Source organism: Periplaneta americana, chromosome 12 (assembly GCF_040183065.1).
Source record: "Periplaneta americana isolate PAMFEO1 chromosome 12, P.americana_PAMFEO1_priV1, whole genome shotgun sequence".
Classification (NCBI taxonomy): domain Eukaryota; kingdom Metazoa; phylum Arthropoda; class Insecta; order Blattodea; family Blattidae; genus Periplaneta; species Periplaneta americana.
In genome coordinates, this window is record NC_091128.1 from 86,234,708 (window position 1) to 86,251,052 (window position 16,345).

Sequence of the window (16,345 nt, forward strand, 5' to 3'; positions counted from 1 at the left end):
ATAATAATTTATCAATTAATTTTATTATTAAATCATTCAGTTTTAAATTACAAAAAAAAAAGAAAAGAAAAGAATCGTGCTATTAAATAAATATAATTAAAGGAAAGAGTTACATACATTTTAGAATATAAAAAATATCTTGCATTATTAACTTTTAAGTGGTTCTGCCCTATTAATGAGATATCTGAGATGTTTTCTGCATGCCAGCTCCACGATTCTTGGCAGGATCTTCGTGAATGCGAATGTCAGAGGTGAATTTGGATTCAATCGATTTTTGTATTTCGTTTTGATTGTGTCAATGCAGATAAACACTGCTCACACAAACAAGTTGAGGGGAATGGCAGAAGGTGTGAAATGGCAATGTCACTAAGTTTTCTATACTCTTTGCAGCATAACACCAAAAGTCACAAATTGACAAGTTTTCGAATTTTATTGTCGGTGACCTATCAACGGACATTTCTAGCAGACTTTCTTTCAATTTTCAGGAAAGTTCAGAGGAACGGATGATGTGGTGGAAAATGGACTTGTAATCCAGTCTTGTGTTATCTTCCTTCCCAGTTTCTGGAATTTATTTCAAAAACTGTATCCTGAGAGTTTCTAGGTGGCATTTGATTATTTATAAAACCCTATCAGCAATACTAACTTCATTTTTTCCACTATATTCAGAGCTGAAAAAAAAATCACAATATTCCCTTTATTAACGCAGTCGATAAAAAATAAAACATCTATAAAATACTTTCGGAGTTGGACTTCGCACTCATTTCGCCATCATTAATTCACATACCATTATCATCCATACCATAGCCAGGGTTAAGTTCATGGTACGGCGTGCTGTACTTGTGCAAGAGCGCGGTCGTTCCGCTACCCAGTCATTGACAGAATAGAAGTGACAAAGCACAATAAGCCTCAGGCTGCAGTGTAAGCCTTCGGGTCCCTCCTCCGTATTAAAACAATATTTATGCTTACCTTAAATTTTAATCATTCTTCGCGTACTCCCGGTTGAATACTACTGGTGTAGACCAATATGCCGACAGAGTCGTGGCCCAGGGTGTGCCGTAAGAGGTTGGTCTACACTACATGAGATGTATTCCATTTTTTTTCATTGCATTTATTGTATTCCATAGATATTGCATTAGCATTGAAGCTTTAAGATGTGGAACAAGTCAAAATTTTACAATATTAGCTTACAATTATTTGGCGAGATGTAGTGAGATGCGATGAAGCCGAGGATTCGCCACAGATTACCTGGCCTTTGCCTTATGGTTGGAGAAAACCTCGGAAAAACCCAATCAGGCAATCAGACCACATGGCCACATAGAAGTCCGAAGAAAACTCATGTTACGTGGACAATGGGCTTGCCCTACATAAGTTACAAATCGGGGATACGCCGGGGATCAAAACCGGGTCTAAGAGACTGTAAATCCAGCGCTTTAGCCACTAGACCACCGTGGTGGCTCTGTTGACTCATTGTTTACATTATTATCATAATCTCTTAGTTTTTGTGTATCTTATTTGGTATACTTTTAATGTTTTTTGTATCGAAGTTTTACTCTTGGTTAACTTTGAAGAAATCCTATAACTTTAACACTTAAATTGGCAAAACTTCACTTCTCACACTAATTTATTAAACGTGTCGGACTGTAAAGAAAACACCTATCGCAATGTCCATATTTTATATGCTATACAATAGTATAGTATTGTTAAATTTTGGTTAAATTTGATTTTCCTACCAATTTTTTTCTATTGTACCTTCAGGAGGACAGACTGTAATTCCGACCATTATTTGGTAATTGGAGAACTAAGAGAAAGACTATCAGTAGCCAAGCGAGTAGAGCAACAAGTTAATATTAGAAGATTGAATATTCCGAAATTAAAGGACGAGATAACTAAGCAACATTATCAGGTCGAAATTTCAAATAGGTTTGCCGTATTAGCAAGTTCCGACAAAGTTTAGGAAGAGTTAGATGTTAATAGGTGTGGGAAAATATCTGAGATAATATCAAAATTGCAGCTGAGCAGAGTATAGGCTATTATGAAACTAAGAAAAAGAAACCGTGGTTTGATGAAGATTGTTGCATTGTAGTAGAAAGAAGGAAACAGGCAAAATTGAAATTCTTACAGGATCCAATTGGGCGAATAGAGTTAATTATTTCAATAATAGACGGGAAGAAAATCGTACAGTTAGCGATAAAAAGAGAGATTACTTGAAGGAAAAACCGAATGAGATAGAAACAAATAGTAAAAATGAAAACATTAGAGATTTAAATAAGGGTACAAAGGAATTTAAGAATGTATATCAGGCAAGGGTAAACGTGATTAAGGATGAGAATGGTGACTTGCTTGCAGACTCTCATTCAATCCTGAACAGATGGAAAAAATATTTTGGGCAACTACTAAATATACATAGGTCAAATAGGAATGATCGTGACGGAATTGAAATACAAACTGCTGAGCCACTTATACCCGAACCCACACTTTCAGAAGTCGAAATTGCGATAGAAAATCTGAAAAAGTACAAGTCTCCAGATATCGATCAAATTCCAGCAGAATTAATACAAGAGAGTGAAAGCGCATTATCTAGCGAAATTTATAAGCTTGTACTTGCTATTTGGGAAAAGGAACTTGTACCAGAGCTATGGAAGGAGTCCATAATCGTACCTATCTTTAAGAAGGGGGACAAGACTAACTGTAGTAACTTTCGAGGAATATCACATTTATTGACGTCGTACAAAATTTTGTCGAATATTCTTTTGAGAAGATTAACTCCATATGTAGATGAAATTATTGGGGATCACCAGTGTGGTTTTAGGCGTAATAGATCAACTATTGATCTGATACTTTGTATTCGACAGATAATGGAGAAAAAATGGGAGTATAAGGGTACAGTGCATTAGTTATTCATAGATTTCAAAAAGGCATATGACTCGGTTAAGAGAGACGTTTTATATGATATTCTTATTGAGTTTGGTATTCCCAAGAAACTAGTTCGATTAATTAAAATGTGTCTCAGTGAAACATACAGCAGAGTCCGTATAGGTCAGTTTCTGTCAGGTGCGTTTCCAATTCACTGTGGGCTAAAGCAAGGAGATGCACTATCACCTTTACTTTTTACCTTTGCTCTAGAGCAGGGGTCGTCAGCACAGAGCACGCTGGGGCTAGTCTCTCTTATCCGCGGAAAACGCAGTGCACTAGGGTGCACTCCGTAGCTGCTAGCGGGTATGCTCTCTCTCTCTCCCTGTTGCACGACACTGCACACGGGACAGCACCGCGTACCCTTTGCACATTTCAGCGAGTGCTGACGACCACTGCTCTAGAGTATGCCATTAGGAAAGTCCAGGATAACAGAGAGGGTTTGGAATTGAACGGGTTACATCAGCTGCTTGTCTATGCGGATGACGTGAATATGTTAGGAGAAAATCGACAAACGATTAGGGAAAATACGGGAATTTTACTTGAAGCAAGTAAAAAGGTAGGTTTGGAAGTAAATTCCGAAAAGACAAAGTATATGATTATGTTTTGTGACGAGAATATTGTACGAAATGGAAATATGAAAATTGGAAATTTATCCTTTGAAGAGGTGGAACAATTCAAATACCTGGGATCAACGGTAACAAATATAAATGATACTCGGGAAAAAATTAAAAACAGAATAAATATGGGAAATTCCTGTTATTATTCGGTTGAGAAGCTTTTATCATCCAGTCTGCTGTCAAAAAATCTGAAAGTTAGAATTTAAAAAACAGTTATATTACTGGTTGTTCTTTATGGTTGTGAAACTTAGACTCTCACTTTGAGATAGGAACATAGGTTAAGGGTGTTTGAAAATAAGGTGCTTAGGAAAATATTTGGGGCTAAAAGGGATGAAATTGCAGGAGAATGGTGAAAGTTACACAACACAGAACTGCACACATTATATTCTTCCTCTGACATAATTAGGGACATTAAATCCAGACGTTTGAGATGGGCAGGGAATATAGCACGTATGGTCGAATCCAGAAATTCATATAGAGTGTTAGATGCCGGAGGGAAAAAGACCTTTGAGGATGCCGAGACGTAGATGGGAAGATAATATTAAAATGGATTTGAGGGAGGTGGGATATGATGGTAGAGACTGGATTAATCTTGTTCAGAATAGGGACCAAGTGGCTTATATGAGGACGGCAATGAACTTCCGGGTTCCTTAAAAGCCAGTAAGTAAGTGAGTATTGTTCTATTAAAATTACAGCATATAGCCTGTTAACCTGTTATGTCCTATAGGATACTTTGTGAATTTAAGGGTTAACTTTGCCAGATATTATTATTATTATTATTATTATTATTATTGTTATTATTATTATTATTATTATTATTATTATTATTATTATTATTATTATTATTATTATCATCATCTCAGTATCCCTAGATGTCTCTATGTCTCTTTGTATCTTTATATTTCTTTATATATTTACATCTCTCTATGTGTCTCTATATATCTATACATTTCTATAACTCTCTGTGTCGTCTATGTCTATATATTTCTGTCACCCGTTTTTCCTGTCCTTCTCGTATGTGTCTATCTATAGTATAGGCCTATATGTGTTGTATATCTACTATTAATGTAATCTATCATCTGTCAAGAAAGGCAGGATTGATCGTGTAACATATTATGAAGCAACGAGGAAAGTAAAACAAGTGTCAGGACAGCCGCAGTAGCATCTCTCCTGCACCCTTTGTCTTTTTCCTTAACGACTTCTGCTTCACTTCCATTCTAAATTGCAGTGTTGCCCGCCCACATAACTTCAAAACTTAGTTCATGTACTTTTGCCGTCACTTTTCCTCATAGAGAATTTTAACCCAAGCCTGTAGTTGTAAATAACTGGTATATTAATTAATAGTTACTCTATTAAATGACAGCCGCTGCTCTTACGTATTTCCTTCTTAACTTGATCAATCGATTCTAAACGAAATCAGAACTTTAAATCATAAAGTTCATATCAGTACTAAGTTTTAATTGTGTTCACATTTTATGGAGGCTTGTATAGCATAATAAATTAGTTTTTGAAAACATTATAGCTTTTTTTTTCTTGGTTCTTTTTCCCTCTCATTCTTGAAATTCTTCTTCTTTTTTTTCCTTTTCTGTGCCTCGTCCTACTCTTCGATATTCTCACGTTTCTGCTTCTTATTTTCATTCTAATTCTACCCGCCATCCATCTTTTTCCAGCACTTCCCTTCCTCTTTATTCTTTCTTTTTCCCTTTCTACTCCTCATCCTAGCCATTTTTCTCACTGTCTCTCCATCCTCTCGTTGTCGTCCTGATTTCTTCAAAATTGAAACTGGAAGACTGTTGAAAATATGTCTCGTGCATATGCATACATTGCGTACACAAATACATAGACTTACATCGCGGAACTTCGCATTGTGTTGGATTGCAATAACAATTCGACTTAAGCATTCGCTGCTTAGATGGGTTACGATAACAATGTCAATTTTTGACATACGAAAGTGAGAAAATTTGTATAATATGTTGCGGATAGATGAAACTCTCTCCGTGGTGTCTAATTACGAAGATATCACAGAGACTATATACATCTACTTCCTTGCATAACGGAAATATTGATAGGAACAATGATTTGTTGACGCAGAACCCGGAACACTCAGAGTAAATATGTGAAATATATCGCGAATGGATGAAACATTCTCGTAGCGATTAATTAATTTGAAAGTTCACGTAGGAGTGTCATTTTCCTTGCTTAATGACTATGATAGGAACTATGACTTGTTGACAGGAGGAACCGGAACATTTATATATCCTACATAGATCAAATTTTCTCGTGGCATGTCGTTAAAATGACAGATCAAGTATGTGCGTTTGGTTCTTTTATTAATGATAGAAAATAGGAATCGTTGACAGGAGAATCCAGAACACTTAAATGACGTTTGTAAAATACATATCAGATAGATCAACTTCTAGATAATTACAGTAGAAACTCAAAAATATGATGTCTGTTTTCTTGAAAGAATGCGACTTTGATAGAAAGTGTGAAATTGTGGCTAAAGAAGAAGGAACAATTAGATAAAATAATGAAACATGTCCCGAACGAGCCAATAACTCCAACACATTCCAAACTTCAACAGAGGAAATTCTCTTCAAAATATGTGACTCATTCTCAGTCAATAAATTAGTATTAAATTGTAACAAAACTAACATAATTCAATTTAAATCCTGTCCAAATTCAACCTCGCAAATTTCAATCGCAATAATTAATAATAGATCCCTATTAGAAACAATAACAACCAAATTTCTTGGCTTAAAATCGATGTGTTAAATTGAAAAAAATTATATTAAAGAAATTACCCCCAAACTAAATTCAGCATGTTTTGCTATTAGATTTGTCAGTATATTTTTTTCATTAATAATCTTCCTCGTATATATGTAATCGTGAAAACTTTGTAATTAATTCAACAGTTCATAGCATAAATACACGTCAAAAATGACTTTCATACTCCATCGACAAGTCTATCGAGCTATCAAAAAAGAGTGCGTTATATGGCAGTAAAAATTGTTAATAGCCTCCCTATGGATATAAAAAATGAAACTCAAAACATAAGATTATTTAGGGCCAAATTAAAGAAGTACCTAATTTCTCACGCCTTCTATTCTGTAGATGAATTCATGACATTCAACAACGCTTCATGAAATTGATACTAAAACTTTGTGTTGTGCTAGTAGACTATATTGTAAACCTCGTCTATACATATTTCATCTAGACTGTGACTATAAATTAAGACTTTATAATTTTGACTTGTTCCATATTGTAGCTGTGAAACAATGTATGAATACCATGGAATGTTAATAAATACAATACAATACAATCTTATGTCATCGAAGTACAGTGCCAACTAGTTTAATGTGTTACTTAAGTGGGTGATGAAAGCATAAGTATGTAGGCCTACGTCTCTGTTGTCTTTATTAGGCCTAATGTCTATAATAATAGATACTATGAAATGGTGATGGGGAAATCTCTTATTGCCTGTCTACAGTGTTAGATTGTTTCACGCGTTTGTTACTTCGATTTATAACTAGATTACCACTATCGCAATCCATGTAAAAATGAGATTGGGAACTGGACCGCCCCGAGAAAGCCTAGACTGTCGGGTGTGATTTCAATCCAACTCGCACCTGTCGGGATGGTGGGGGTGGCGGCGGCAGCACGCTTGCGCCCCATGCTCGCGAGGGTGCGGCGCGAGGCGACGGGACGTTCCAGTCAGTTGTCAGCTGTTCGGCGGGCGGTGGCGGCGACGTCTGCGAGTATCCCCGTAGCAGGGTGATGGCGACATTCCAGTTGGCACAGGCTCAATCACAGCCGCCGCACCCTCCGTTCCGATAGCGCCATTCACAACCGCGAGCGACGCATGAATGGGAGCCTCACCGCTTGCTTACAGATAATCACAGTTCAAGGACACGTCTCTGTGGCACTCAGATCCATACGTGCTGACACACGATTCCGGAGTGCCTGATAACTTCCGCATTCTTTGTTTTGTAGGGTGTGGCTTCAGTTCGAACGCCCGACAGCTCAGATTTTCCTCAGTTGCACCTGTTTACTCGCCGTGACAATAACGGCGAAGTTTCGATAAAGTCGATATAAGTTTTGTGAAGTACCTTCTTCACAGATTTGTCGACTGGACGTAATCAACAGCTCCAAATTTGTTGATATCTCGCTCGCCGCCTTACTGGGGACTTTGCGGTGAGGTGATGTCCTCGCGGGACATGGGAGACTCTTCTTCGGGGATCGAAGCAAGGATTCTCTGACTCGACCATGAGGAGCAGCAGCTCGGAGCTCCTTCTGGACCAGCAGCAGGAACTCAGAAAGCGCAAACTGCTTGAGCTGGCTCAGCCTAAGAAGAAACCGCCCAAAAGGACATGTCGAGAGCGGATCTGGTTCTACACCACGTCGTTCCTGGCGATGACTGCTGTGGGCGGGGGGTCATCGCTCTTGTTCCTGGTGCCCCTGTACGTGGACCCGGCAATCTCCACCTTGGCGGCGGACTTCGCCCCAGAGCCAGTGAAATGTGTGACCACTCGACGGGAAGAACTCTGCGGCATTCTCAACTGCACCTGGAGCTCTTGTCGAGAAGGCTGTACAAGCGACATGTACAGCTGTACCCACATCTACGTCATGTACACCACGGCACCCTACTACACTGACGACGACGACGGGAATTGGACGTCAACATCAACATCCCCATCGACATCGACGACGACGACGACGACTACGACGACGCCTTCGCCGGGGGAGAACTTCACGGAGGACGCCGTGCTGCTGGTGAACATCAAGGGGTGCGGCTACCCCCCTGAGGTCGACTGCGACAACTTCACCACCATGTACGGCAAAGTGAATGCAGAGTTCCCCTGTTACTACTCGCGAGAGAATCGAACCGTGGTGCTCATACACTACGACAGGGAGGAGCACGTCGCCATCATCATCCATTACTTCGCCGTGCCCTTCATCGTGACGCTGGCCACTTCGGTGGTGCTGTGCGTCATGTACTGCGACTGCCGCTGTGGGTCCGAGCGGGACCGCAGGAGACGCCGGGCCAGGAGGTGCGCGGTCGAGGATGCCAGGTGAGCGGCGCCCTTGCCTCACTCTCGCTGTCTCTTGAGCGACTGTCTCTACTTAAATCTTACAAACTGTCCTTTATTCTTAAGCCTGAAGTGACCAAAATTTTTTTATCTTGGAAACTACTCAGCTAATAATGTTCAACGTCCACCGCTCTGGAATAATATTCAGCATGTCTGATCGTGAAATGAGCAGGCCTGGGTTCAAATCCTACTTGAGACAAGTTATCTAGTTGAAGTTTTTCAGGGTTTTCCCTCAACCCATTAAGAGTAAATGCTCTTCATTCAGACGCTAGATAACCATAACAGTTGATAAAGCGTCGTAAAATAAAGCAATCAAAGAATAAAAAAACAATGTCCAAATTTTCCAAAAAATCTTTTCTCAAAAGCTGTATATCTTTTTTCACATATGTTAAAAGAAACGCAGAATATCATATCTTCATTACCATAGTATAAAAAGTATCTTTTGTAATGCTCAACAACGTTTCCAACCGAAAAAATTTGTGTTCAGAATTTTTAACATGTTGTATTAATGAGTCTTACGACATATCAATATGATTGTTTGGTACTTGATGTAATATAGAACAATAAGCATCTGTGCAAATTTTTAATCAAATTGGACTTATAGTTTCTCAGAAAAGGAATTCGTTTTAAGAAAAAATAGTGACAAAGATAAATTTTTTTATTGGTACTGTTTAATCTAACATGCTTAAAAACATACCATTTTTTAGGGAATAAATTATAACTTTAATAAAGTAATATATATTCTTATTCAGAAAAAAGCGGCGAATTTAATTGAATTAAAATTGAAAATTGTCATTTTTGGTCGTTTTAGTCTTCTACCTTTCCTTAAACCTTTCGTCTGTATAAATTTTCTATTTTTATGTAGTTTATCTCGCACTAATTAAATTACTGATCCAAACATCTCTAACAGTACGATTTAACGTAATTTTATTTCGATAATCTGTGTAAGAAAAGAACAAATAGAAATAGTTGTGTTTTTAGAAGATCTCGATTTTGTCATATTTATATTAATGGTTTGTTTCTAGATAAAAAAGTTTTTGTATTATATCCCAGACATTATTTCTACATCTTTCCCAGCTGTAATTCACAAAAGATCAATAGTAATTCAGAAAGCGTCAATTGTATTTCAGATAATCAAGTTTTTTTCTCTTTAGCTCGTGAGCAAAATAACAATCTGTTCAGAAATGTGAACAATAAGTAACAATATGATAAAAGAATCTCGGTAGTGTTGCAAAATGAAGTCCAGTGGTATACAAATCACTTTTAAAATTAAAATTTGGGTTTGAATCTGCAGACTAAATCTAAAAAGCATGTTAAGTCTGTTTATGTGAAGGGTACTTCTGTCCAATAAATTCACTGTTAGTGAATTTGGGTATTTATTGAAACGTTTTTGATACGTGAGACTATAATTTGCTATTTCTTTGTTTTACTGTTGGGATGCAAAAATGACGAAAAATGTATTTGTCGTTGATATACTAAGAGATGTTGCCAATATCTTTGATTGGAAACGTTCCAGTACCTCCTTGTTACAGTTGCTCACAGTGCCCCAAAATTGAATTATGTATGTCCCAACATCCTTACAAGTTTTAGAATGTCTTTATAGAGGGTTAATTTACTTGCTGCTCATTTTATGATTTACGGTTGATTAATCAACATAATTTGCTGAATTTAATTTAGATGTAGTTGTTTTAGTTTAGTTAAGATATGTTTCTTCCAAGTTAACCGACGATGTGGATGCATTCCTAAATGTTTTACATCTTCAGTTCGGGTATACTTTGATTGATGAGTTGTACGGATGAACAGGAATATCTTTATAGTTTAAATATGACATGTTGACTTTTGGTTTCATTGATTTTTAACTCTCCATTTTTAAGCCAGCTTTCTAGTTGGATCAAATATTCTTGTTCATTTGTGACGCAATACTCGGATTATTGTACACTACTTAAATAGCTGTGTCGTCTGCAAATGTGGCTAAGATCTATCTAAACTAGTCGACAGAACAACATTATATAAGATATGCAGCATTGCTCCAAGATCTCTCCTTGTGGAATTCTCGAGTTTATGAGAAGAAGAGCTGTAACATTGTCTTGAAATTTCACTTGAAAGAACCCATCTACCGCTTTAAAAGGCGATTTGAGTAGGATTAACCAAATTAATTTCAGAATAAGGTCATATCTATTTCAGATTGTGCAACTGAAATTCAGAAAAGTTGAATTGTATTTAAGAAAAGTCAATTGTAATTCAGAAAGCTTTAGATGTAGTAATTCGGAAAACATCAATTAATTGTAATTGAGATTAATTAATTATTGAAATTTTATTGAAATTATACAATAAAATTGAAATTATAAAGAGACCAGTGGCTTGTGCAGCAAGTGGTGCAAACTAAGTTCATTAGACGTTCAAACAAAAACTTTTTCAGATTTATTTTCAATGAAGAATACCAGATATTTTGAAAGTTATGTGCTTCCATAATAATGAAACATACTCCCTCTGAATGGTTTTTTTTATGCCAAATACTTTTTCTTGAACTTATCCACTTTCAATTTTTGAGTTTCAACGCGAAAACCCAAGTAACAATGTCAGGAAGATCAGTGGGTTTTTCATGTGGGGGTAAAGTAATAGCTATTTCAAGTCATTGTGGATTGTAGGTGAAAGTAAAAAAAAAAAAAGTCAGGTTTGCTATGCTTTCGAACAATAGACATAGCATCTTGGTATAGCTGCTGCATGTAGAGCTTGAAGTGTAGAGGGTAAAATCATTTTATCCTGCTAAGAGATCTTGTTGAAATGATCGGGAGACTACAAAATTTTGTAGGCCTCTTATTTTATCAGTAAGTAATACCTTTTGGGCTTTCCTTAGGAGCTGTAATTTTTGCGCTCTCTCGAGCCAATACTGAAGAGAATGACGCATATAAATATCTACACCACACCGCCATTAAGTATATGAAAAAGACCCGATCCCACTTGATTAATAACTACAGTATAAAAATATTATTATCTTATATAAGTTTTGTAGTGTTATATATATATATATAATAGCCGCCACTCAGTAACGAAGATCTAATTTAAGATATTCCCTACATAACACCAAAACGTTTCACTTTCATAATCATCTATATAGCTTTAATATGTATAATTAATGAAAAATAGTCACATCATGGCATTAACTATAATAATATTTCATTTCTAAGGGTAATAAGTAATAATGTCATCAAACCACCTCAAGTTTTGTGGATTTTAATATCCAATACACAGCTGTACTCAGAAAATTACACACCGCAGAACCAGACCTGTAAATTATTTTTAGCAAGACTTGAACTTTTTAATAACCAATTGAATTTGAGCTCTAAATATGTCAGCAATCCTGCAGGTCATGACCTTCGTGTAATAGCCTATTGTTTATTGTAGTGTGTGTTTTGTTTTATACTGAAATGCAATTAATTAGTTCTCAAAACTGATGAAAGATGGATTTTGGAAAATTAACATTTCACTGAAAACTACTAAATTTCTGAAAAACTTTGGGTTCCAAGCTTCGAAATGAGGTGTCATTAAAATCCTTTCAGCCGTTTTCCCCGTAATTTCCATTACCAGTTCAAATGATATATAGATAATTATTCGGTAGTCATAACAACTAGTTTTGTTTCTGTGATAATTTATTATAAAAATGTCAACATGAGAAAGTTAAAAGTTATGGAAATTAAAGTTTAATAGTATTTAAATTTATTATATGTGTTTCTGGATTACAATTAAAAATCTGAATTACATTTGATATTTCCTAAAATTCAATTGATTAATTTGAAATACAATTTTGATCTTTTCTGCATTACTGCTTGAAAAGATATGGGTGACTTGACTTACAAAAAATAGCATAGGTTCGCTGTGTCCCCAGACCTAGAATCCATGCATGTAACCTTACATATCCCTGGACCAGCCTCTGCACGTCGCCGACGGTGATCAGAAAATGGTGATGATTGACGAATATGAGAACGGAATTGCATAGTTGAGGCGGTAGTGCTTTTGTCTGCTGTTCTAGAATTATTGCGCTTGGGCGTGGTTTCAATTCCTGCTTGGGCTGAATACATGATTAGGTTTTTTCCCCAACTGTAAGGCGAAAGTAAGGTAATCCTAGGTCCTATTTGGCCAAACACCATTTCTCAAACGTCAATTCCATCCACGTAAATAACCCAGTAAGTAGTTGGTATAGCGTATTTAAATAACCGAATAAAAAATTGATATGAAAATTTGTTGACAATATGATGTCGATGCCTATATTGGGGAAATGCTAGAACTTCGAGAAAAACCCCAACTGCATACTTGGCCACAAGTGTCACTGTGGATTTTTCAGTGAAAAGTTCTAGTCCTCACAAGAACTCGAAGCTGGGTCACCTGCGTGACGGGCTGATGGTGTAGACCACGCAATAGGGGAGAGTATTAATGGCACAACATACAGTTCAAAGTAGATATTAATCTAGTTAAATTGAGATTTACAATTTACATCAATCTGCGTCCGCTATAGTGTACGGGACTGTTATGACGGATCTAGCTTGACTTGTTAAATTATTCGAATTCTAGTGGGATTAGATATTTTATGCTATAATTAAAATTTAAATCTAACCCCTATATATTGACAGCTATATTCTTGCAATCTACGTTTCCTTAACAATAGTTATTCGTGTGCGAATTCTCAAAAGTGTTTCTGACCTGACACTATGGAAAGTTCTCCTGTCAGTATGAGAGTAATACCCTCTAGAAGTGGGGGGGGGGGGGAAATAACGAAAAAGTTCCTTGCTTGTAACTGTTCCTAAAAGTAACAGCACCTTGTAATATTACGTTCCAAAATATCAGTGTCGTTCTGAACTAATACAAAATACATGGGTCATTCAATAATTAGTGGCAACAATGTGTGTATGTGGCGCTATCAGCGGTAAATAATGCAAGCTGATAACAATGAGAAAGAAGAGCATCTGATATGTGTTATCTATGAGTTTGAAGACAATAATCTCATTTATAAGATATTTGTAGTGAGTTCAATTTGTAGACTGTTACCTGTAGTGCTCTGAAATGTTTAGCAAATACGAACAAAGATGCTTAATTAAAATTCAGATTGCACGAGACAAAAATGCTCGACAATGCCATACAACATTACTGGAAGCTTGTAGTAGAGAAACTTCACCATATCGTACCGTGGTTAGGTGGAAACATGCATTACCATTTAGAGGAGTTCGCTTTAGAACCAGACAGGCAATTATAGCAGCAGTAGAGTAGTCTGTTCGAAAATTAGTACAACAAGACGCTATGGAAGGCATCCGTCGTCTCCCTGAGGTGTGGAGGCGGATTCTTCATGTTGGAGGAGATTACTTCTGAGCACTGCAACAATGTGACTGTTCCAAAAATGTTTTGTTTCTTGTTAATTCAAATGTTGCCACTAATTATTGAATGACCCAGTACTTGCTGTTGCAAAATACTCGTTTCATTTTGGAACTACATTATGGCAACGCCTTTTCCACAGAACTGAACATATTTGACACTATTGGAAGCAGAAGTTGGGATTTTTCTCGTAAAATTTTGGCTATTGTATGGGTCCGGTGTCCACCCAGCATCTTGATGAATTTGGATATTCATGATAAGTAGCGAAATCCGATTTCGAACTCCAACAATGATGGTTGCGGGGATCCTCGTGCTGACCACACATTAACTCCGTTCTGTTTGGATGAAAGTTTATCTCTGGTGAGAAATGTGGATGTGAGATCAACAGTCGGGTGGTCGATTTCTGCCCTTCATGGACTGTCGCGTAAAGCCTTGGTTTTTCTGAACCGACGCATGCGAGTTGGAGGTGCGAGGCCAGCCGCACAAATCCGGACTACACGAAGGATAGTGAGCGGTTTCTGTGACTGCGAGGTGCGAGGTCTGCGTACCTCACAGTTATAGAAACCACTCTCACTATCTCTCGTATACTCCGGATTAGTGCGAAGCTGGTCATGCACCTCGCAACTCGCATGCGCCGGTTCAGAAAAAGCAAGGCTTTACGGATTAGATGTATTTTGTCATATTCAGTCCCTATGATTTAATTTGTCCGGGAGTGATGGACAGGACATATTTTATTTTAGTAATAATTAATTATTAATAGTACTTCATTTGAAATGGAAAACATAAAGTCGTTATCAAATAAAGATGTCTTAAAATATTTTCTTGTATAAAATCAAGAAATAAATTGAATAAGTAGCGCATCATATCCTTAGAGCCAGTTGTACAAATGATTGATTAAGAAGACATCAAATTAAGTTTCAGTTATACGAAACTGCGGATTTTTGGTTGTATAAATACTAACTTTAGATTATTTTGTCTTAACTTAAAGTTGCTTATAAATGTCGAATCTTCTCAAGTTAATAATATTGACTAAAGTTTACAGAAAATATTTCTGAAATAAAAGAGAAAAGTTAGCAAAATAGTGAGTGAAATTTATTTTTATTGTATTTAGACAGACTTTTGTTAATTTTTAAGTTTCGATAGTGGTGAAAAGATGTTATTCACACTTCAAAAAAAAGTTTGTTACATTGCAAATTAACATATTTCCTGTTTTCTGATTATTCTGATATCTCATTTGATGATGATATTGGATAGTGCCGTGCTCCCTGTGTTTTCAGCGAGCGAGGAAATCCAGCAATTGAATTCGGTGACAAACAGTTTATAAAAAAAAAAAGCTAAAATGTCGGCGAAATATACCAAAAGAATCATTATTCCGAAGTTTTGAGTTACATATTTTTACATTTATTTTATTTATTTATTTATTTATTTATTTATTTATTTATTTATTTATTTATTTATTTATTTATTTATTTATTTATTTATTTATTTATTTATTTATTTATTTATTTATTTATTTATTTATTTATTTATTTATTTATTTATTTATTTATTTATTTATTTACTTACTTATTTACTTAGAATTTAATCTTTTAGACCCTTTACAATCAGGATTCAGAAATGGCCATAGCACTTCTACTGCTCTGTTGAATGTTACTGAGGACATACGCGCAGCCATGGATAAACGACAGGCTACTGTACTAGTTTTATTGGACTATAGCAAAGCCTTTGATTCTGTTGATTTCGATCTACTATTGACTAAACTACAAACGCTACACCTTTCTGATAGTGCTATCACCTGGATGTACTCCTACCTTACTGGCCGTCAGCAGCGTGTCATATCTAATAATCGTTTCTCATCCTGGCGTACTGTAGACACAGGAGTTCCTCAGGGATCAGTATTAGGCCCCTTGCTCTTCTCTATTTATATAAATGGAATTTCCAACTCATTTAAGCACTGCAGATATCAAATATATGCAGACGACGTTCAATTGTATATTTCAGCCCGTCCCGACGCACTAAACGATTGCATTAATAGTCTGAATGAAGATCTTGATTCCATCTCTTCCTCGTCTCAACAATTTGGGCTTAACCTAAACGCATGTAAATCACAGGCTATTCTGTTCGCGAACCGTAGATTAATTCCTGAAGTTAACGACCTGAATATTCCACCTGTGAAACTGAATAAAACAATCATCCCGTTTAGCTCTACCGTAAAAAATCTCGGAGTACATTTCGAATCTAATCTCAATTGGGATACGCATGTTAAATATACATGTAAGAAGGCATTCTCTATTCTCCATTCACTAAAAAGATTGTATCATTATCCATCTAAATTAAAACAGACGCTGGTACAGACACTCA

At 36.4% G+C, this 16,345-nt stretch overlaps 1 protein-coding gene across 2 annotated transcripts in view; it reads left to right on the top strand.

The window, feature by feature from the left end:
- Positions 1-7,253: 7,253 nt before the first annotated feature.
- Positions 7,254-16,345, top strand: part of LOC138710652 (protein tipE-like) — a 43,029-nt gene continuing 33,937 nt past the window's right edge. For both annotated transcript variants that reach the window (XR_011335283.1, XM_069841694.1), the window contains exon 1: positions 7,254-8,602. Coding sequence is in view for 1 of the 2 variants with exons in the window: in XM_069841694.1 (XP_069697795.1) it covers positions 7,797-8,602 (806 nt within the window). In the remaining variant the exon portion in view is untranslated. The remainder of the gene's footprint in view (positions 8,603-16,345) is intronic.